The 23,504-nt window shown below is 43.9% G+C and overlaps 1 protein-coding gene across 4 annotated transcripts in view; it reads left to right on the top strand.

Moving 5' to 3' along the window:
- Positions 1-23,504, top strand: part of MAMDC2 (MAM domain containing 2) — a 304,045-nt gene that overhangs the window by 115,309 nt on the left and 165,232 nt on the right. For 3 of the 4 annotated variants that reach the window (XM_074394698.1, XM_074394696.1, XM_074394699.1), the window contains exons 4-5: positions 12,720-17,436; positions 17,772-17,885. In XM_074394698.1, coding sequence (XP_074250799.1) covers positions 17,403-17,436; positions 17,772-17,885 — 148 coding nt within the window. In that variant the 5' untranslated portion in view covers positions 12,720-17,402. Of the gene's footprint in view, positions 1-8,227; positions 17,437-17,771; positions 17,886-23,504 lie in introns of those variants that run through there. The other variant, XM_003935631.4, reaches the window with a different exon arrangement.

Below are 23,504 nucleotides of genomic sequence, written 5' to 3'. Positions count from 1 at the left end.
ATCAGTCAAGTTGACACATAAAATTAACCATCACAATACATTTTATTCATCTATTCATCTAGAGATAAACATCTATTGATTCCATTTTCTGACTATTGTGAATAAGGCTGCTACGAAAATTGATGGACAGATATCTGTTTGAGTCCTGTGTTAGTCCGTTTTCACACTGCCAATGAAGACATACCTGAGACTGGGTAATTTATAAAGGAAAAAGGTTTAATTGACTCATACCTCAGCATGGCTGGGGAAGCCTCAGGAAGCTTACAATCACTGCAGAAAGGTAAACAAACATGTCCTCCTTCCCGTGGTGGCAGCAAGGAGAAGTGCCTAGCAAAAGGGGGAAAAGCCCCATATAAAATCGTCAGATCACATGAGAACTCAATCATGGTCATGAGAACAGCATGAGGGTAACTTCCCCCATGATTGAATTACCTCCCACCAGCTTGCTCCCATGACATGTGGAGACTATGGGAAATACAATTTATGATGACATTTTGGTAGGAAGACACCCAAACCATAACATTCTGCCCCTGGCCCTTCCCAAATCTCATGTCCTCACTTATCAAAACACAATGATGCCCTTCCAACAGTTCCCCAAAGTCTTAACTCATTCTAGCATTATGGAGTCAAAAGTCCAAGTCCAAAGTCTCATCTGAGACAAGGCAAGTCCCTTCCACCTATGAGCCTGTAAAATGAAAAGCAAGTTAGTTACCTCCTAGATGGGTATAGGCATTGGGTAGATATACTCATTCCAAATGATAGAAATTGGCCAAAACAGAGGGGTTACAGGCCTCATGCAGGTTCAAAATCTAATAGAGCAGTCATTAAACCTTAAAGTTGCAAAATGATCTTCTTTAGCTTCATGTCTTATGTGCAGGACACCATGATGAAAGACATGGGCTCCCATGGCCTTGGGCAGCTCCATCTCTGTGCTTTGCAGAGTATAGCCCCATTCCCGGCTGCTTTCATGGCCGGCATTGAGTGTCTGTGGCTTTTCCAGGTGCACAGTGTAAGCTGTCAGTAAATCTACCATTCTGGAATCTGGAGGACAGTGGCTCTCATCTCACAACTCCACTGTGCAGTGCCCCAGTGGGAATTCTGTATGGAAGCTCTAACCCCACATTTCCCTTCCACACTGTCCTAGCAAAGATTCTCCATGAGGACTCCACCCCTATAGAAAACTTCTGCTTGGACATCCCAGCATTTTCATACATCCTCTGAAATCTAGGCAGAGGATCTCAACCCTCAATTTTTGTCTTCTGCACATCTGCAGGACCAACACCACATGGAAGCTGCCAAGGCTTGGGGGCTTGCACCTTCTGAAGCAACAGCCTGAGCTGTACATTGGCCCCTTTTAGCCACACATGGGATGCAGGACACCAAGTTCTGAGGCCACACAGAGCAACAGCAGGGCACTGGGCCTAGCCCATGAAACCATGTTTCCCTCCTAGGCTCCCAGCCTGTGATGACTGGGGCTTCTGTGAAGGTCTCCGACATGCCCTCGAGACATTTTCCCCATTGACTTGGTGATTAATATTTGGCTCCTTATTAAGCAAATTTCTGCAGCCAGCCTGAATTTATTCCCAGAAAAATGGGGATTTTGTTCTGTCACATCGTCAAGCTACAAATTTTCCAAACTTTTATGCTCTACTTTGCCTTGAATGCTTTGCCACTTAGACATTTCTCTTGCCAAATGCCCTAAATCATCCCTCTTAAGTTCAAAGTTCCACGGATTTGTAGGAGGGGCAAAATGCCACCAGTCTCTTTGCATAGCAAGAGTGACCTTTACTCTAGTTTCCAACAAGTTCCTCATCTCCATCTGAGACCACCTCACCCTGGACTTCATTGTTCATGTCACTATCAGCATTTTGGCCAAAGCCATTCAACAAGTCTCTGGGAAGTTCCAAACTTTCCTACATCTCCTGTCTTCGAGACCCTCGAAGTCTGGGAAGTTCCAAACTTTCCCACATTTTCTTGTCTTCTGAGCCCTCCAAATGGTTTCAAAGGGCCTGTTACCACATTTCAAAGTCGATTCTACATGTTGGGTATCTTTAGAGTGCCCCACTCTCTGCAGTACCAGTTTACTGTATTAGTCCATTCTCATGCTGCCAATAAAAATATACCTGAGACTGCAGGTAGTTTATAAAGGAACAAAGTTTCATTGACTCACAGTTCAGCATGGCTTGGGAAGCCTCAGGAAACTTACAATCAAGGCAGAAGGGGAACCAAACATGTTCTTCTTCTTATGGTGGTAGCAAGGAGACTTGTTGAGCAAAAGGGGGAAAATCTCCTTATAAAACCATCAGATCTCATGAGAACTCACTCACAATTAGGAGAACAGCGTGAAGGTAACCGCCCTCATGATTAAATTACCTCTCACCAGGTCTCTCTCATGACGTGGGGATTATGGGAGCTATAATTCAAGATAAAATTTTGGTGAGGATACAGCCAAACCATATCAGTCCTTGTTTTCAATATATCTAGAAGTTAAACTGCTGGACCATATGGTAATTGTATGTTTAAATTTTGAGGAACAGTCATACTGTTTTCCACTGCATCTGCACCATTTTACATTCTCACTAGCAATACACAAAGGCTCTGATTTCTCCACATTCTCATCAACATTTTTTTTTGTCTTCTAGATAATAGTTATCCTAATGGGTACAAAATGGTTAATCAGTTCTATTTTAAGTGATACCCATAATAGGCTTGTGTCACATTTGCTGTGACCCATTGTCTTCTGAAGAACTTTACTAATTATGGGAAACTTCCATGTTATAAGTTCTGCCCTTGCAATACAAAACTGAGAGTTGAAATCACCAGCTTCTCTTTCAGCTAGAATAAAATCATGTGGCCTGGACTCTACTAATCAGATGCAACCATGTGAGATTTAAATTCCAAAGTAACAAACAAAAGATATAAGCTATTTTGACTGTTCATTTGGTAGGATTGTGTGGTGACAATGGAGTCTGACTTCTGGGGACATTAACAATTTCGGTAGGTCCAGTGCAGTCAGGTTCCAGGGATCTAGGGTGACAGTGGCATTTGTTTATCCATTTGTGTGTGTGTGTGTGTGTATGTATGTATATATATGTATATATATATACACACACACATATATATATACGTGGGTATATATATACATATATACACACATACATAGATGTGTATATATTTATCAAGCCATTTCTGTGTGTATATACACACACACACACACACACACACACACACACATATATATATATATATATATATATATATATATACACACACACACATATATACACACACACAAATGACTTGGTAAACAAATTAGGTTGTTTGATAAAAGACTTAGGTTGCTTCTAAATTTTAGCTATTGTGAACAGTGCTGCAACAAACATAGGAGTACAGATATCTCTTCAATATACTGATTTCTTTTGGGTATATACCCAGCAGTGGGATTGCTGGATCATATAGTAGCTCAATTTTTAGTTTATTTCAGGAACCTCCAAACTGTTTTCCATAGTGGTTGTACTAATTTACATTCCCTTCAACAATATATAAACGTCCTCTTTTCTCCACATCCTCAACAGCATTTGCTATTGGCCTGTCTTTTGGATAAAAGCCATTTTCACTGGGATGGAATCTCTCATTGTAGTTTTGATTTGGATTTCTCTAATGACCAATGATGTTAAAGACATTTTCATATGCCTGTTTGCCATTTATATTATCTTCTTTTGAGAACTATCTAGTCAAATCTCTTGCCCACTTTTTAATGGGTTTATTAGACTCTTTTCTATAGAGTTCAACCTCCTTATATATTCTGGTTATTAGTCCCTTGTCTGATGGGTAGTTTGCAAATATTTTCTCCCATTCTGTGGTTTGTCTCTTCACTTGGTTGATTGTTTCCTTGCTGTGCAGAAGCTTTTTAACTTGATGTGATCCCATTTATCCATTTTTGCTTTGGTTGCCTGTGCTTCTGGGGTGTGGTGCAATAAATTTTTGCCCAGAATGATGTCCTGGAGATTTTACCCAATGTTTTCTTGTGGTAGTTTCATAGTTTGAGATCATAGATTTAAGTCTTTAATTCATTTTGATTTGATTTTTGTATATGGCAAGAGATAGGGGTCTAGTTTCATTCTTCTGTGTATGGATATCCAGTTTCCCCAGCACCATTTGTTGAAGACAGTGTGTTTTCCTCAGTGTATGCTCTCAGCACATTAGTCAAAAGTGATTTTACTGTAGGTGCTTAGGACATTTGTTGAAAATGAGTTCACTGTAAGTATATGGATTTGTTTCTGGGTTCTGTATTGGTCTTTGTGTCTGTTTTTTATGTCAGTACCATATTGTTTTGGTTACTACAGGTGTGTAGTATAATTTGAAGTCAGGTAATATAATTCCTCTAGTTTTGTACTTTCTGCTTAGGATAGCTTTGGGTATTCTGGGTCTTTTGTGGTTCCATATGAATTTTAGGATTTTTTTTATGTTTCTGTAAAGAATGTCATTGGTATTTTGATAGGGATTTCATTGAATCTGATATGGTTTGAGCCCTCATGCTTTTAATATAGTAATAGTATAATTTTGCTTAGATCAAGATCAATGTTTATATTATTCTGAGAATAACTGGCTTTTGAATGTGACTCACTTTTGGTCTTAGAAAGCTTTTAAGATCTTGTCCTGATTGTTCTGATATTTCACAAGTATATGCCTTGTTATGAATCTATTTTCATCCATTGTTCATCCATTGTTCCTTTCAGTCTGGAAATTCATGTATTTGAATTCAGAAAAATTCCTTAAATTATTTCTAATTTTTTTCTCATTCACCTTATTCTCTTCTTAAATCCTCATTATTCAGATATTGGCCTTCCTAGACTGTATATATAATGCTTTATAAAATAGTATGTTTTATATTTTCTATATAAAAACAAATAAACATACATTTATATAATATACCTTTTCCTTTTATTTTTCTTCTGTTGGTTTTTTGCTCTACTTTCTGAGAGGTCGATTCAACCTCAACTTCCAACCTTTCTATTGAATATTTGGGTTCTACTTTCAGGATTTTCTTTTCTTTCTTTCTTTGTTTCCTCGTTTCTTCGTTTCTCTCTCTCTCTCTCTCTCTCTCTCTCTCTCTCTCTCTCTCTCTCTCTCTCACCTCCCCCCCTTTTTTTCTTTTTCTTTCCTTTCCCTCCCTCCCTCCCTTCCTTCCTTTGTTCTTTCTTTCCTTCTTCCTTCATTTCTTTTAGACAGGTCTTACTCTGTCACCCAGGTTAGGGTTCAGAGGCATGATCTCGGCTCACTGCAACCTCCACCTCCCAGGCTCAAGTGATCCTCCTGCCTAGCCTCCTGAGTAGCAGGGACTACAGATGTACACTGCTATGCCCAGATAATTTTTGTGTTTTTAGTAGAGATGGGTTTCACTGTGTTGGCCAGGCTGGTCTCAAACTCCTGGCCTTAAGCAATTTGCCTGCCTTGGCCTCCAAAATGCTGGAATTACAGGTATGAGCCACTGTGCCTGGCCTCAGGTTTTTAATTTCTAAGAGCTTTTTTATGTTCTCTGAATGTTATTTTTTAAACAGCATTCTGACCTTGTTCCTGGGATTCAGTATCAGCTTCTCTCTTTAAAGATATTAATAATAGTTATATTTTGAAGTTTTCTCTTCCCCTCATAGTTTAATTTCCCTCCGAGTCATTTTTCTCTGTTGGTGGTTTGTTTGCCTTATCTTTATCTTGTAAGTTAGAGGCATTCTTCATCTGTATGGTAATACTTAGGTGTCTGCTCTTGATACTTGTGGGTGAGTAAAAAGCAGATGGAAGATCTGAGTGAGTTTTATGGGAGGGTGATCTAGCTGGGTCATTTCTTGGGGGTAACCTTAATATTGGTATGTGTAAATTTTTCTTTTTGGGCTGGTCAAATCCCCCAGAGATGACTCTTGGATTTTTCCAAATCACTGTAGAAGCTGAGTAGGTAAACGGGACTTAGAGCAGGGCCTTCAGTGTCTACCTATTCATTTATTCCCTCTGGCTTCAGTGTGGGATTCCTGCTCTTGACTAGGTCTGTGTCCTCCAAGTACAGGTTATCTCTGTTTTATGCCCTCTGGAGAGTAAATATCCTTTGCTAGGATCGGGAAGAGAACGCATCCAAGCATGTGGGGTGTTGAGGGAATTTAGAAAGCTGGTGATTCTCAAACAACTTTTCTAATCCTCCTTATTTTAAGGCATCCTCTTTATTCCATTTCCAGTGTTAGCTGGTGTTACCATTTCCTGGAGTTTAGATGATGTTAGGAAAAAAATAATAAACCAAGCCAGCTTAGAATCTTTCTTTGACTCACTGGGTTAGTTTATTTAGCCATCCATCTTCTTTCTGGCTTCCAAAAGTTTGTTTTTGTCTCTTCTCCCATTTTCCATATCCTGAAAGGTTCATGCATTTCTAATACTATCTATTCATTGTAGTTTTATATGATTCCTGGAAAAGCAAAATTTGGATTGGTAGTTTAATTCACCATCTTTACCCAGAACTTTAATGTAGATGTCTACATCAAACTGAAGTATCCTTTATAACTGATGTTTTCAAAAACAAGAGGAATCGACCTCTCACAAGTCTTTGCTAAAAAAAAAAAAAAAAAAAAAAAGTTTCTAAAGGATGTAATTTTAAAATAAAGGAATTGAACCTTGAGGGAAGGGGTGGAATGTAAGAATAAATATATTCGGGAACCTGGCAGAGATTCCTGTGGGTACCACCTCTAGGGGAGCTGTTTTCTCTTGGAAGAATTCATTGATATTGCTGGCCCAGGATGGAAACTTAGATGAAGAATGTAACCCCCCACTGCAAGGATTACCATGGCTAGAGTCACAGAAGCCACTGTAGTCCTCTTGCCTTGTTTTGGAGTGAAGCCTACAGGTGAGAGAATCTTTTTCTCCATGGAGCATCCCCATGCCCCACCATGGGAGAAATTCTGAGTGCAGTGGCTTTTTAGATAGCCAGGTGTCTCCTTCGAACCTGCTGTGGGTGACTGAATAAATAAATTTTCCACATCACAAGAGAGTTTTTAAAATGTATACATAAAGTTGTAAAATGGATAATGTAAAAGTAATCTTTTCAGTTTGGGGAGGAGTTATAGGCGCTTCCAGCTGTTTATAAAACAAGATGTTCCATTTAAAAGTTCCCTCTCTGTTTCTTTTTTCAGAAGCCACTTTTATTAGTTACAGACAGACTTGCCCCTTGGGCTATAACCAACTCCCAAGATAATTTCCTTTAGCCTCTAGAAATATAATCTTGTAAGATGCTTCTTCATAGATACCATTCCATTATGTTTGCTCCTCCTCAATTATTATCAAGTGAAGATTTCTATTTTAATCCTAAAATTATTTTCACATTACTATTTTAATGTCCTAGTTGTTGGTATTTATAATAGGATGCATTCAGTAGTTTAAGTGTTTTTTCCTGGCCAGTTGCAGTGGCTCACACCTGTAATCCCAGCTCTTTGGGAGGCCAAGGCAGGCAGATCACTTGAGGTCAGGAGTTCGAGACCAGCCTGCCCAACATGGTGAAGAAGTCCTGTCTCTACTAAAAAATACAACAATTAGTCGGGCATGATGGCATGTGCCTGTAATCCCAGCTATTTCGGGGGGTTGAGGCATGAGAATCACTTGAACCAGGGAAGTGGAGGTTACAATGAGCCAAGATTGCACCCCTGCACTCCAGCCTGGATGACAGAGTGAGACTTCATCTCAATCAATCTATCAGTCAATCAGTCAACATTTCTTCTATTCTGATAGAACATCAGTGCTACTAATTGTCCAATTTTCATTCGTAGTTTCTGTGCCTTCCACCCTAAGAGGCAGGACACTATAGAAAAACCTATTTTGATGGATAGACTATGTCATCAATTTCAACTACAAGCTTGGACCTGTGAAAAACTTGACTTGTTAGAAAATTAATAATATTTGTATAGTACGTGGCATGCCAGGCACTCTTTTGAACACTCTAACAATATAAACTCATATTTAGTACTCATAATCTCTGTGTGAGGTAGGTACTATTATGATTTCTCTTACAGATGAGGAAACTGAGGCCCAGAGAGACCAAATAATGTGCCCTAGGTTCATAGATAGCAAATGGCAGAACTACAAGTTGAACCCAGGTGGTCTTGTTCCAGAGGCTGTGGTCTCAATGACAAAATCATGCCCCCACTCCTGGTATAACACTTTCTCACTCTCTTTAAACAGCTTTTTTTTTTCCTTCTGTTAATAGTGATAGTACTTAATTTTGTTGATGAAAGGATTAAGGCAGTGTGTTCTTAATCCCAGCTCAGTAGAATCACCTTCAAGAGCCTTGAGGAAATACCAGTACTTTGCTTCTATCCCAGAAATTATGATCTGGTGAGTGCCAACCTTTGTATTAAAAAGAAACAACTGCCCAGATTGCAGACAGTGCTCATGGACAGCTGGAGCGGTGATTTACTGGATTAGGTCACTGAGGCATCTTGAAATGTCTGGTAGTTAGAGTTTCTTCATTATCACCAATTATTTGGATCTTGGGTACTGGGAAAATTGGATATAATTAGTGTCATTTGACATCCTTAAATCCCCAGTGTTTTACCTGTTTGCACTTTATGTTTCCAGATTTAGCAGTAACCCTGTGACTCAGTTTCTCAGTGTGAACGGGTCTTTGCACACCATACACACATCCCACACACCTGTTCAGAGCCGACATTCACTCTCTATCTTCCTCCCAGTTGGTGTCCATTCTGTCTCTCTGTTCCGAGGCCTTTGTTATGAATATCACCCTGTCTCTGTTCAGTTCAATCAAATCGCAGTGTGTGGATCCCCACTCTAACAGATGAGTAATGTCAGAGATTATGAATCAGAAGCTAAGCTGGGGTTTCATTGCTGTTCTTGGAAATGTTTTTGGCTACAGAACACTTTATTCTTCCTGTTTCCATGCCAAAGCACTCAAACAAAACTTGTAAAGGAGAAATCACACCACCTGGGTTTAACCGAAGCTGCTCATGGACCTCCCTAGTCTCTGGAGCCATCATTAGCTAGAATATGTCAAATTCCAGGGTCCTCTGCCTCACTCTTAACCCTGATAGGCAACACAGAGCGTTAGCTCCTGGGATCTGGGAGGATGTCCTGGGGTGAACCTGTGTGCACACAAACCAGCCTGTACCTCTGGCACAGCCATGATGCTGCCCATTCTCACTGCAGTCAACCGTGAAATGCCAAAGGCATGGTTGTCAATAGAAAAGCAGAGCACGGCACGGCTGCCCGCCCGCTGTCTTTTTAATACTGTCACAGTCCTTATTAATGCAGGTCATAGAGCCATTTGTGGCCCAGTGTTTTGTAGAGATTGAGGGGAACAGATTTTTCTGGCTTTTCCAACAGCCCAGCCTTACTCCTGGTCTCAGATAGGAGACCTTGGAGCTGGGCTGGAACAGACTTGGGCGGCAGGAAGCAAGCTGTGTCATAGTCTCTTTCCCTCCAACATCCAAGGCCTGGCACTTCCTTCCAGAGGAGGTTCTCTCTCTGTAGCCTCGTCTGCCTCTCATGAAAGTGGGCTTTTGAGAGTCCTTTCTCAGGTTTGCCAAATGTGCTGCCCTGACCCCTGCAAGCCTGCTTTTACTCCCTATTCAGTCAGTTGCCCCTCTTCAGATTGGCTCTGTGCTCCCAGAGCACATCTGTCGTTTCGTTTTTATAAATATTCCCCTTGAAATATGTATTTATTATTTTATAAATAATAATTCCCCCTGGGTAATTCAGATGTAGTTCTTTTTCTTCTAATCACAGGACTGCAGCTTAGGCTGGTTCTTGGGCCACGCGGACCAGTGAGGATATGCTATTCCTTAGCCGTTCCTTCAACAAGCATCTTTTGAGCAACTGCAATTATCCATGTATGGAGATAGCACAGGGGCAGATCCAAAGATGAAACACACTTGCTCTGCTTTCTACCCTTGAAACTCAGCCTCTATAGCAGAACACAGAGACATAGAGTCATTGTAATGCAGAATGCTATGGCATGAATGTTTATATCTGCCCAAATTCATATGCTGGAATTCTCATCCACAAAATGATGGCATTAGAAGGGTCAGGCCTTTGGGAGGTGATTAGGTTATGAGGGCAGAGCCATCATAAATGGGATTTAGCACACTTATAAAAGAGGCCCAAGATAGACCCTTGCCCCTTCTGCCATGTGAGGATACAGCGAGGAAATCAATTATCTGCAAAGCAGGCCCTTACCCAACACCCAGCCACCGGAACTGAGAAATACATTTTGGCTATTGATAAGCCACCCAGTGTATGATACTTTGTTATAGCAGCCTGAATAGCTTAGGACACAGGATTATATACTCTGCAGCACAGGCAGAGAGACATAGAAGCAGGGCCATTTGAACTGGGTCTTGAGAAATGAATAGGAATATATTAGTTTGTAGTAACTAAGTACCACAAACCAGATGGCTTAAACAACAGAAATTTTTATTGTCTAACTATTTTAGAGGCCAGAAGACCAAGATTAGTGACGCTGGTATTGGGGGGTTGTTCTTTTTGAGAGCTGTGGGTGAATCTGCTTGATGGCCCTCTCCAAGCTCCTGGTTTTCCTGGCCTCAGCACTGCCTGCTGATAGAGGTAGGAGGCTGGGGATCTGGGAACCGGACCTTTCAAAGTGTCTGCTCAGAGCTTCCCTGTGTTGGGTGGATGGCATCGAGGTTATGAGGGCGTTGGTAGGAGCTAGAGCTGGCTCCCATCCCAGCCCTGTACTTTAGAGCAAGTCACATGAAGTCTCTAAGCCTAGTTTCTTTCTCCATGAATTGACCACATCACAGACACTCAACAAAATATGGTAGTATTATCACTGTGACTGGTCAGCTCAGAAAACCTCAATTAAAAAAAAAAAGTCAGAAGGTTGTATTGAAGCTGTAATGAAAGCTGACAGATTCCCAGGATCCAGAGTAAGCTGATGAAGAAAAGATTAATGTTAGAGAGAAAGCATCCATTTAAGTGTCTATTTCCTTTAAAATGCTCACTCTAGAAGACGTACCTACTTTATGGTTTCAGTCATTGGCGTGTGGCACTTTGAACAGTGGCTTATATATTTTGTAATAAAAGCAGGTTTGTAAGGACTGACTGCCCCTTGGGCCTCAGTGCATCATGGGAGATGATTCAGTTCTGTAGCAGGCACATGACTTCTCTTTGGGAGTGAAAGGCCAACAGTGCTGGACCGTAACCAAGGACCATCTCTGGCCTCAGGGCAGAGTCTTCAGATACCTCCTGCTGGAATGCAACAACGGAGGTCACTGATAGGACAAGCCCAGAGCCTGAATGATTTTTACCAGCTTGTTTTAGCCTGATTGTGTGTAATGAGTGGGGGTCTGTTGGGTGTATGCAGAGAGAGAGATGGCATGGAAGCAACACAGACCACTGACTGTAGGATTGCATATTTGGTCTTTTCCTGCTTCTGAATAAAATTAGAATAAAGTTTGTAAAATTCACATGAAGATATGTTTAAAAGTTTACTGGAAAACACAAAAATTTGTATCAATGGACCAAGGTAAATATATCAATCTTTATAAATCAATGTGTACATTTAATGTAATTCTAATAAATATGTCAAAGTTTTTTTTTAAAAACACAGAGTGTAGATTGACAGATAAAGAGGTGAACCCATACAAAGTGCATCAGACAGTGAGAGAGAAAGGCAGAGAGGCAAAAACAGGCAGACAAAAATCCAGAGACAGTGGCTTGGCATAGATTAAAGGAGACCCAGGTATGAAGAAAAACATTATATATATGAGATATATGAGAATGTAACAAGGTATAATAACTACAATTGATATTACTAATTTTATTTCCTTATATCTGTGCAAGACCTAGAATATACGAAGTCCTTTCCAGGTTTCCAAATACTGGCCAACTAGGAGGTGAGCTAATTAATGGCTTCTCATCCCATCCCATCCCTGACACTTAGAGACAGGCAGCCCTGGTTGAAAGTCGCCTACACTTTTTCTGTCTCCATTTTCTATACTGTAGAATGGAAGTGCTCCTGTGTGCCCGGCTACCCCCTCTGGAGCAGCGAGCAGTGAGGCACCCACTTTCTGTCTCCATGGTTCTATCATAGTGCTGCAAACCTCAGCTCAAGAATTGAATTTAACCTCCCAACAGGTTTTGTTCTACCCCACAGAGATTTAAGTATAGGTTTTAATTTCTTGCTGGCATCTGAAAATCAGGAGCTATTAAATACATATCTGAATATTGGGCTCCTTTGGAAACATGAGCAGATGGGGTGGAGATGGTTTCTGCAATGCCCTTTCATTGGGCTTGCTACTCCAGTTAACTACAATCTCCATCCCTCCCTATTGCTTCCCTGTTACCAGATCACTACATTCATTTTTGTGACTTTCCTGGCCCCTAGACTTTTTATATTTGCAGGCTCTATTCTATCTCATCCACATATTTTATTGACATTTTTGTCCCATGGGTCAGTCTCCCGTTTTAGCAGCACAGGATGTGTCTTCTTGACCCCTGGATTTCCAGCTCCTAGCATAGTGCCTGGCTCATAGTAGGTGCTCAGGAAATGTTTGCTGAGCTTATGATAGCGTGACACTGCATGAGAATAACAAGGAGAGAAATCAAACAGAAGGGAAAGTGGGCAGTGAAAACAGCCTATGAGATCAGCTTAACCTCTGTAGTGCAGGCAAGGGTACAATCATAACACTGGCTTTCTTCCTTTCTTCCTTCAGATTTGCTCACTCCCTCCAATGCCTCACCTGGCTATGTGGGAAGACACTAGATAGAGAGGAGCAGCAATGCTTCATCTTCCTCACCTTGACCTGGAAACTTAGAGGCAACAACTTGGTGATTTCCAGGCTAGAAGTGGTGCAACGAGGAGCAGAGCCCCTGGTGAAGAGTACCTGGAGGGAGCCAGAAGTAGATTGGCAAAGAGCAGAGAGGATGGGCAGGCCCTGGGAGAGGTGAGCATCTTGCAGGAACCTACAGAGAGAGCAGGGCGTGGTGCCTGTGTGTGGTGTAGGCAGCCCTCATTAGGAGAGACATGACTGTGTAAGGAGGAAGCATTTAGGGGCAGCGTAGTGGATAGCCAAGAGAGGCAGGCATCTGGGATCACATCCTTGCTGCATGCTGGCTGGTTGAGTGACTTCAAGCAGGTTAATTGACCCGCTCTGGTCCTGTTTCCTAGTCTGTAAAATGGGGACAATAATGATATTCACCTCATTGGGATATTTTACAAATTAAATGAGATAATGCATGTTAAGTGCCTGACATGTGTTTACTTAATGCACTCTATATTAGTTTTCTGCAGTTGCCAGAACAAATTACCACAAAGTGGGTGGCTTAAAAGAACAGAAAGATATTCTCTCAGTTTCAGAGGCTGGAAGCCCAAAAATCAAGGTGTCTGCAGAGTACAGTCTTTTGGGGCTCCAGGGGAGAATGTGTTACCATTCCTTGGCTTGTGGCTGCCTCACTCTACTCTCTGCATATTCACATGACCATCTCTTACATGTGTCTGTGACTTTTCTTCTGACTCTTATAAGGACACTTGCCATTGATTTAGAGTCCACCTGGTAATGCAGGATGATTTCATTCTAAGATCCCTAACTTAATTAAATTAGCATAGTCCCTTTTTCCAAATGAGGTCACATTCGCAGGTTCTGGGACACAGAGGTATCTTTTGAACCACCATTCAATCTATTACAATACTTAAGTACTGAGTGCTTTCTGTAAGCCAGAACTTACATGCATTATTTGATCAGTTGCTTAAGCTAAATCTTGGAGAATAGAGTTCTGGGTTCCTTGCAGCCTGATCCAGTTTCCCAAGTAATAAGAGTACCAGGTGGGTACCCTGTGGGTGCTATGAATAGTGACCACAGGAAGTAGGTTCACATAATTTCTAGATTATCGGGATTCCTCCCTCAGTCCTTTTCCCTGCACCCTGACTTAGACCACATACAATATCTTTCCTTTCTCTGCAAAACTTCTGTGGTAGGCATTGTTGTGCTGTCCAGATCCCCCTTCAAGAAGGACATTTGGTCCCAGTGGCTGGGAGTATTGTCATAAGCCTTCAACTTCTGATCCTCCCCAGTGCAGAGAGTTGCATCACTGGAGATCACTTCTGTCCCAAGGTAGGCTACATCCAGTGACGGACGGAGACAGCAGTACAAAGGCCCTTTCATTTCAGCCTCACATGAGACAAATTGGATAGGCCATTTTAACTCCATAGTTCCCTGAGGGGTTGAAAGCAGCTTTGTGGGATATGTATTGCAACTTCAATTCTCCCTCTACCCATTCCTCCTTCCTCTCCTTATCCGCTCCAGGATATGCATTGCAACTTCCTCTCCTTCTACCCATTCTCCTTCCATGGCACTGATCCCAAGGTACTCCTGATAAACACCCTGCACATTAAACTCCAAATCAGAGTCTGCTTCTCAGACATTCTAACTTGTGCCAATGTCTAAGGATCATATATTCTTGGGATCACACAATTATATGCAAAATAGCAAGTTTACTGAGTTTGTAGTTACATAGAGTGATTCTGTTCCCGTAGGTGGCAATACACAATGTCACCTTAAGGTTGTAAATCATATTTTAAATTTTGGGGGGATCTCTTTAGGGCTTTGAACATACAACATGAATCTAAGGCAATTCTAAAACTTTGAAATACTCCATAAGTATCTGGAAAAAGCACCAGTTTCTTGCTGAAAACTCGTTTGGGTGAAAATAGTGTTTGAGGTTTCAACTGGATGTGTAACTATCTGAATTTTTGGTTAAGTAATGTGATGAAATTCATCAGATATTTAGCACTATCTGTGATCAAGGAGTCAAACAAAACAATATAACACCCAAGGGAGAAAGGGTCCTGTACTGGTTAGAAAATAGGCTTTGGGGATAAAGCAGATCTGGGTTTGACTATTGTCTCTGCTGTCCACAGTCACGGAACTCTGCACCTCAGCTTCCCCATCTATTAAATGGGGATAATAAACATATCTATCCTCTAGAGATTTTGTGAAGCTTAAATGAGATTATCTACATAAAACATTTATAATAGTAAACACAATAAATGCTATTATCTACTACCTGAGGCAAAATATAAATTAAAAATACAAAATACCACACACTAATAAATTTTAGGTCATTTGAATCACTGTTTACAGAAAATACATGACAATTTGTTCTAACCTTTATAAAAAGGATTCCAGACATATTTTCCTTTTTGGAGAGAAGATTATTAAATTTTCTGATACTCAAAGTGACCTGTGAGTGAAGACCTCATTAGGTAGTGAGTTGTGTGGCTCTTTGTGGAAGACCATTTCTAGCGGAAGGAACAGCCAGTGCAAAATTCTGAAAGGAGAGCTGGACTGTGAGGACCAGCCAAGAGGTCTGCGTGGCTAGAGGGGAGTAAGCAGGGTGGTTGAAGTCAGAGAAGTAAGAGGGTGGAGCAGGTCTTATAGGACCTAGTTGGTCATGTGAAGACTTTGGACTTTGCTAAATGACTTTGGTACTTGTTGGGTCTTGAGTCAAGGAATGACATGGCCCAATTTCTATATTAAAAGGATAACCCTGACTAGTGTGTTAAGAATGGAGTAGGGGCGAGCAAGGCACAAAATGAAGGGGGACTGTGGTCAGGAGGGCACTGCAGTATCCCAGGCTGATGGTGAGGGCAACGTGCACCAACCAAGGCATCACCGCCACGGGTACGGAGCACGGTCAGCATCTGCTGTGTTTTCAACTCTAAACTGATAGAAATTGGCAGTATCTGACAGGAACAGATAAGCTGAGGGTGCCTCCACGTTTTCTCTCCTGAGCAACTGGAGGAAAATAGTTCTTTTAACTGAGATGGGGAAGGGCAGGTTTGGAAAGAAATATGTAGCCTTCATGCTGGAACCTGTAAAGTATGAAATAGCTCTGAAGCATCCCATTGAATATGTTGAGGTGGCAATGAGATCGAAGAGTCTGGCGTTCGTGAGCTGTCTGGACTAGAAGTAGAAATGCGGGAGTTATCGAGCTATCACTGGTATTTAAAACTATGAGACTGGAGGAAAGCATTGAGGGGCCGAATGGAGAAAGAAATCGGAGATGATAGGGAAGAACTTGGAGCCACTCTCATCTTAAGGGGTCACAGAGATAACAAACAGCAAAGAGGCTGAGAAGAAGCTGCCAATGAAAGACCAGGAAAACCAGCGGTCTGGAAGCCAGGTGCAGGCATGGGAGCAGGTGGAACTGATGCCTCAACAGGAGTCTGTCAGGCTAATGGTCCTCAAAGTGTTGTCTCAAACCAGCTGCAGCTGCAGCAGCAGCCGCCTCTGGAAACTTATCACCACCACAGGTGCAGCGTCTCGGGCCCACTCTAGAACTACGGGATCAGAAACGGAAGGTGAGGCCCTTCAGCAGATTCTGATGCACCCTCAGGTTTTAAAACCCCTGCCCTCCTCACAAAATTATAAAGGGGAGAAAGGAGGAGGAGGAGGAGGAGAAGGAAGAGGATTGGAGGAAGAACTCTTTAGATGAAGAGAATATTGGAGACCCACTTAGTGTCCAAAGCAAACAGGTTCCTCAGAAGTAACCCCCTCCCCCAACAACCCCTCTCCCAGTTAAAGGCTCCTACTAATCAATCTATCATGGCTCTTTGGAGACAAGGAATGCCCCCATTTCACTGGAAGGAAGGAGGGAATGCTGAGCACCAGGCATGCCAGACATTCCACCGGCTAAAAGAGTGGGGGTGGTATTCCAGGGTTAGCACTGCTGGACCGTAAACGCTGAAACTCCTTAGACATGAAGCTTATTCCACCCAACCGTTTCCAAATTTTCCTCCAGGCGGTCCTAGGAGAATTCCACCCTCTTTAATTTTGGGGAGAAGTTAAAATTAGGGCCAGCCCTGCGGGACTGACATGCCAGATGCAGGGAAGTTGTCCCCAGAAATAAGCTAGTTCCCACCGCGGCTGGGCGGGGCGCGCGCCTCCGGTCCCAACCCAGCGGAGGGACTCCTGGAAGGCCTGCCCCTTCCAAGTGTCTGCAAGGGCTCTGGTCCCAAGCTTTAAAATCCTGAGAGAAGGCACTGCGAGCCGACCTCTCCTCTCCCAGCCAGTCGTGGCTGGCCTTTCAAAGTGGGCAGTTGTCTCCTGCCTGCCCAGCCGCATCGTCGCCCAGGACCAGCTGGGCCGCGGTCTGACCCGAGGCTGCTGCTCAGCGCCGCGGCGCTGGCGCTCTCTATTCGGGTACCTTCCTTCCAGCGTATCGCTGGGCTCCGGGAGCCGCTCTGTAAAGTTGGGCAGCTCAGAGTGCAAGCTTTGCCTCTCGACTTCCCGGTCCCCGGCGACCCTGCTTCCCACGATCCCTTTCACTAGGAGCAGCCTGTCCCAGCGGGCTGGCAGCGTGCACCCCTTCCCCGTCCTCCTCCCTGAATCGCGACCATGCTGTTAAGGGGCGTCCTCCTGGCGTTGCAAGGTAAGGCCTGGACCCCGGGACAACCCCTGGGGCGCTCTGACTCCTCGTGTCCGCTCCTGCTGTCCGGAGTGGGGGGTCCGGCTCACTGTGCTGGACTGGGCTATCCAAGGGCGCCTCCAGATCCTCCGCAGCTGCTAACTCCCTCCCCTGGCCAAGCCTGGGGTGGGGTGGGCATGGGGTCTCTCAGTGGATGCTGGGGGACAGGTGCTGCATCTTCTCCTACCCCCTCCCGCTCCTGTTTCCCCTGCTTTCACCAGATAGTCCCCCTGGGCGCCCCAAGTTGGTGCAAACGCTCCTGAGTGTAGCTCGAACTGAAACTCGCTTTGTGTCCTCAGCCCTGCAGCTCGCTGGTGCCCTCGACCTGCCCGCTGGGTCCTGTGCCTTTGAAGAGAGCACTTGCGGCTTTGACTCTGTGTTGGCCTTTCTGCCGTGGATTTTAAATGAGGAAGGTAAGGGGGCTCGGTGGAGAGGGGCGCGAGGTGAACTTCCTTGATTTGGCTTGCTTGTTTTCCCACATGGGTAGTGTTACCTTGGAGTTAATTCCCTTCGGCAAGAAAAGTGTGAGTCATGGATCCTCCTCAAAGCCCTCAGCTGTGCTGCAAGGGATGGCCGAGGCAGACATGGGGGCAGGCGGGGGCCACCCTTTGTTTACCTGGCCTGTGGGTAGAAGCTTAAAATTTGCGTCTCACCCCAGCACTCCTTAATAGAAGGGGGAAACAGAGCACAGCTTATTATTGTCCTCCACCAGCTGTGTGCCCTCTGCAGGCCAGCAACCTTTCTGGTCCTCAAGAGACATGTCTGTGAGTTGGGAAAACTTGGATGGGATTAATTCTCCTTCAGCTTTGCAGAAATGGTTCCACAATTCTGTGACGGGACCTCAGTGCTAAGACATCATGTCTGCCTTGTGCCGGACAGTATTTTTTGCTGCATGATTTCATCCTCACACTCCTGTTTATAATCCTCCCCTGGACAAAAGAAACTATGTCTACTGCTAAATGCCTGGGGTCCCTCAGCTGGTGGGCAGTGGTCGTTGTCTCACTACTCTATACTGTTTGGGTCCCAGGGACAGAGTTTAAATGCGGGGTCTTCTGAAGTGTCATCTTGCCTTCATTTATATATATATATATATATATATATATATATATATATATATATATATGTGTGTGTGTGTGTGTGTGTGTAAGAAGTGTGGTTCTCAGTACCCAGTGGCAGACGGTACTGGGTGTCCCTTCTTTCCTTTCTCTTCTGTCACCACCAATGAAGCTTAATGCCCATAGACCAGGCCTCCCCAAACTACGGCCCGTGGGCCACATGCAGCCCCCTGCTGCACTTCAGGAAGGGGCATCTCTTTCATTGGTGGTCAGTGAGAGGAGCACAGTATGTGGCGGCCCTCCAATGGTCTGAGGGTCTGTGAACTGGCCCCCTGTGTAAAAAGTTTGGGGACGCAGACTGTTTGGATGGGAAAATAGCCTTCTTTAAAAAACATGCACCCCAGATGAAACCAGCTCACCTCCTTCCCCACTCAGTTGTCTTCAGGTGCCAGATCCACCTGGCTCCCTGGGGGGATAATGGAGCCCAGAACCCCTGGTTAGATGTGTGAACTGTCTCCATAGCTCACTCTGCCCCACATTTCTTCTCAGGGTTCTGCCTACATTAACTTCTTTGACTCTCACAGGTAGGTGATGTTGGACTCATTTTACAGAGGAAGGAATCTCAGCAATAGAATATTCAAATAGCTAGTCCATATCACAGTGTCACGCAATGGCTGAGTGTCTAGCTAGGAAGAAACAGGAACTGGTTCTGTAGTAATCTCCATCTTTATTCAACAATTGCCAAGTCTTGAGTACTACAATTTACTTAGGGGTGTCCAGGAAAAAGCAATTCCTGGTTTATTATTCGAGGGATTCCCACCTTGCTGATAGCTTTAGGAAGTCTCTGTAATCTCACCACTCACCCTTTCCCTATTCTGGCTGTATGGAAGCATTTTGGGAGATGGTCTTAGAAATGTCACGAGACTGGCTTAGGAGAGCACTCTTCTCCAGCACAGGGCTTCTCAAACCTCAGCTGCCTCAGAATCACCTGGTGGGCTTGTAAGACACAGATTGCTGGGCCCCACCTGCTGAGTGTCTGATTCATGGGACCTGAGAATTTCTAACAAGTTCCCAGGTGATGCTGATGATGCTGGTCTCGGGACCACGCTTTGAGAACTGCTGACTTCCACAGTATGTACACACACACACCTGTGCTGTTCCTGGCTCTGAGTAGGGCTGGCACTAGGGTGAAGGAGCTACTTGCAGGACCGGAGAGTGAACAGCTCCTTGTCTTGCTCCCTAAGCACTTGGCTTGCCTCGCCCTAGTGCTGGCCCTCAGAAAAGGAAATCAACATCAATCCTTAAGCCAGGAGCCTTAGTCTCTGAGCCCCCCGCCTCCGACTCTCTGTCAGGATGGGGGCCCCCGTCACAGCCTGCCTCTGGGTCAGTGGGCATGCCACAGCGTGCTGAACACAAATGCCTCCCAGACCCACAGGAAGTTTCTCTGCTGAGTTGGCACCTCTGCCCCAGAAGGCAGTTAAACAGTCCCTGTTCAGGGAAAACAGGAAGACTCTTATAGAAAAAGGTGATTACAGTTTAATAGTATAATGAAGGTACTGTGGCTTTGCTTTCTGCGTTTTTTCTAACAAGCCGTTGCTTTCTGGTTCAGGATTGGGACTACTGGGTTGGCTGGGGAAGTTAATTCATTCTCCTCTGAGTGCTCCAGGGTGGAGCAGGGAGGTTAGGCTCCAGTTGTTCCAGATTGTTTTTCAAAGGCCAGAACTTGGACATAGCAGTCTATCCAGGCTCCAGGGTGGTGAGGTAGGTGTGTGGCAGTTGCTATGGTTGCCTGCTAAGAAGACATCACTAAGAATTTCCCTTAAAAGCCCATTTTTAGGTTGGTAAATTAAAGATAATAAAATTCTTCCAAGCTGAAATTTAGCAAGCTGTTCACAAGCGTCTTTGCAAATGGACTTCTTGCTGCAGAAACCCTTTGAAACTGGTTCCATTCACCTCCATGCACTGGATCCACCACAGAGTGTAGTGGGTTTCAGAGACTTTTGTCCAGATGCACTTTTTTTTTTCTTTTAGTTCTGGGGTACATGTGCAGAATGTGCAGGTTTCTTAAATAGGTATACATGTTCCATGGGGGTTTGCTGCACCCATCAACCCGTCATTTAGGTTTTAAGCCCCACGTGCATTAGGTATTTGTCCTAATGCTCTCCCTCACCTTGGCCCCCACCCCCGACAGGCCCCAGTGTGTGATTTTCACCTCCCTGTGTCCATGTGTTCTCATTGTCCAAGTCCCACTTATGAGTGAGAACATGCAGTGTCTGGTTTTCTGTTCCTGTGTTAATTTGCTGAGAATGATGACCTCCAGCTTCATCCATGTCCCTGCAAAGGGCATGAACTCATTTTTTTTTTTATGGCTGCATGGAAATCCATGGTGTATGTACCACATTTTCTTTATGCAGTCTGTCATTAATGGGCATTTGGGTTGGTTCTAAGTCTTTGCTATCATAAATAGTGCTGCAATGAATATTCATGCCAGATGCACTTTTTATATGTCCATGGTCAGTAGCTTAATTTTTTTGTGGAGAGAACAATGCAAAAGGCCAAAGAAGGGAGGTAAGTGGGGACACAAATCTGCAAATTAGAATTTCATCACAGGAGAATCAAATCTGGGGGTAGTTGGAAAAGATTCCTTGTCTCTAAATCTCTGCTTTGCTGCCTGAAATAGTAATTGAGGTTAAGTCCCTAGATATGCCTGATGACAGTTCTAGTGTCTCTATTTTATGGCCACTTAAAATACACTTTATCTCCACTGGGCACAGAATAAGTAAGTTTTGACCAGGCATTGTGTTAACCTGGGTTGCTTATCCTAATAATGGGTTTCCCCAAGGAATGGCAGGTGTACCGGTTCAGGGAACTGAGCACTGAAACCCGGCTTTGTCTACTTTCTCATTTTGCCAGTGGTTACCCTGTTTTCTCGATCTCACTCTATTGTTTTTGCAGAATATTTTAGTTTTCCCTAACTTGTCAAGGGAAGTGATATTATATCAGACTCAAATTTGAACTCACTTCTAAATCTTAACTTTGAATTAAATCCAGGAAAGAAGGGATCTGTTTGTTGTTTGTTGTTTGTTTTGTTTTGCTTTGCTTTTTTGAGAAGGAATCTCGCTTTTTTGCCAGGCTGGAGTACAATGGCGTGAACTCGGGTCATTGCAACCTTCGCCTCCCAGGTTCAAGTGATTCTCCCGTTTCAGCCTTCTGAGTAGCTGGGACTACAGGTGTGAACCTACTCCTGGTTAATTTTTGTATTTTTAGTAGAGATGGAGTTTCGCCGTGTTGGCCTGGCTGGTCTCAAACTCCTGACCTCAGGTGATCTGCCTCCCTCAGCCTCCCACCTTCCTGGGATTACAGGCATGAACCACTGTGCCTGGCCAGGAATCTGTTTTATCCTGTGAAAATCTTTCTTGATTAATTTATCCTATTTTAAAAAATCATCTTTATTCACAGCTCAGAGGATCTGGGAACCCCTTTGAACAGTGGCCCTCAGCTAAAATCAAGGCTCCTTATTCCATTTTCCTGATGCCAGCTGTAGGTGTAGAGGCCCTTTGCCCTGAGAATTCTTGTAGACCATGCAGTTGGTCTTGCATCCAAACAGGCATAATTTAAAAGAATCATTGAGTGGATTTTGGCTTCATTCTCATTTTTGGACATTGTGGCTTAGCACCTTGAACTGAACTCTGTGAGGAAGCCACTCAAGAAGCAGAGGCAGGGTAAAGCCAAGTCTAGGTGCTGCCCTTTAATTAGGAGTTTGGAATACTCAGCTACCTGGAAGAGGAAGGTAGATGGAGAAATGTCTCCGGTGAAGAGGAGGTAAAAAGAGAAATTGAAAGCACTTGTTATAGAGAAGACCTGCATTGTTTTTCCACAATAGGAGTCAGGGTTTGAGAAATTGCCTAATACAGAAAAAGTATGGTTGGCTTTTGTATCCAGGAGTGACAACATCTGAGGCAGGCAGGTGGGCTACAGGGTTGGGCATCACGAAGGAGTGGGGTGGGGTCATGGTAGAATGTCCTGAAATCACATGTAAATACATGTGTTTGTCTCTCTCTGATACCCTCTTCTTCACCCAGACTTGTTCCTTCCCTTGTAAGGACACTCTGAGCTCCCTGGCCATCTGTGTTTCAGTTCTGCCCTCAGTCATGTGCCAGTTATTATTAACGATGATGAATCCTGCCTGATATTTCTTGAGGCTCAGCTAGAGCCACAGATCTGGCAAGGATCCCAAGTTCCTGAGAGAGGAGAGCCAGTCTTCTCCTTCCTGCAGATTACAACTCCTTTCCTGATTTTGGAGGGTTGATTCAGCATCCCAGCCTGGCAGATGAGTTACGCCCTTCTGCATGGGGCTACTTGCTCCTGTGTTATGTCTGCAGATTGTTCTTAGAGCTCTCTAAGCAGAAGCACAATCCCCACAGTGTATGGAGGCTGGAAATCAGCCTGAATCTGACATGTTCCTTGATGCCCTCAGGGAGAAATGGATGACCCAAGAAATGTGGTCTGGTTATCCTTGAAGTAGCACATGCTGTTTCTTACTGCTGCCCTGGCTGTGACTACTCTCAGGTTGAGCACCGCTGTGCCGAACCTGAGGGCAGCCTTTCTTCTTCTGCCTTGCTTCCTGGGAACCCAGATTCCAGAGCTGGGCCTTGGAGGTCATCCAGTGCAGCCTCCTCATGCACAGACCAAGTCCCAGACATCCCTGGGACAGGGCCTCAGCTCCTTGGCTCTACACCAGTTCCTTTTCCTCCAGCATTGCTGCCTCCCTGAAAACATCCCTGTCTCTGCTCTGGGTTTTAAACTCTGAAACTTCACTGTATTGGAAACTCTTCATCAGAGAGCTAATTATATTTCAGACTTGTGGAAGAACTCAGATTCCAAAGATGCAGTGTTTGGGGCCTAGCAAAGCCACAAAACGCTACATTTTATGCCATACCATGTAACATGTATTCACTCTTTCAGATGTATAGGGAT

This window comes from Saimiri boliviensis, chromosome 2, assembly GCF_048565385.1.
Source record: "Saimiri boliviensis isolate mSaiBol1 chromosome 2, mSaiBol1.pri, whole genome shotgun sequence".
NCBI lineage: Eukaryota > Metazoa > Chordata > Mammalia > Primates > Cebidae > Saimiri > Saimiri boliviensis.
Note: the sequence above shows the minus strand (reverse complement) of the source record. Positions and strands in the feature narration are given on the sequence as shown.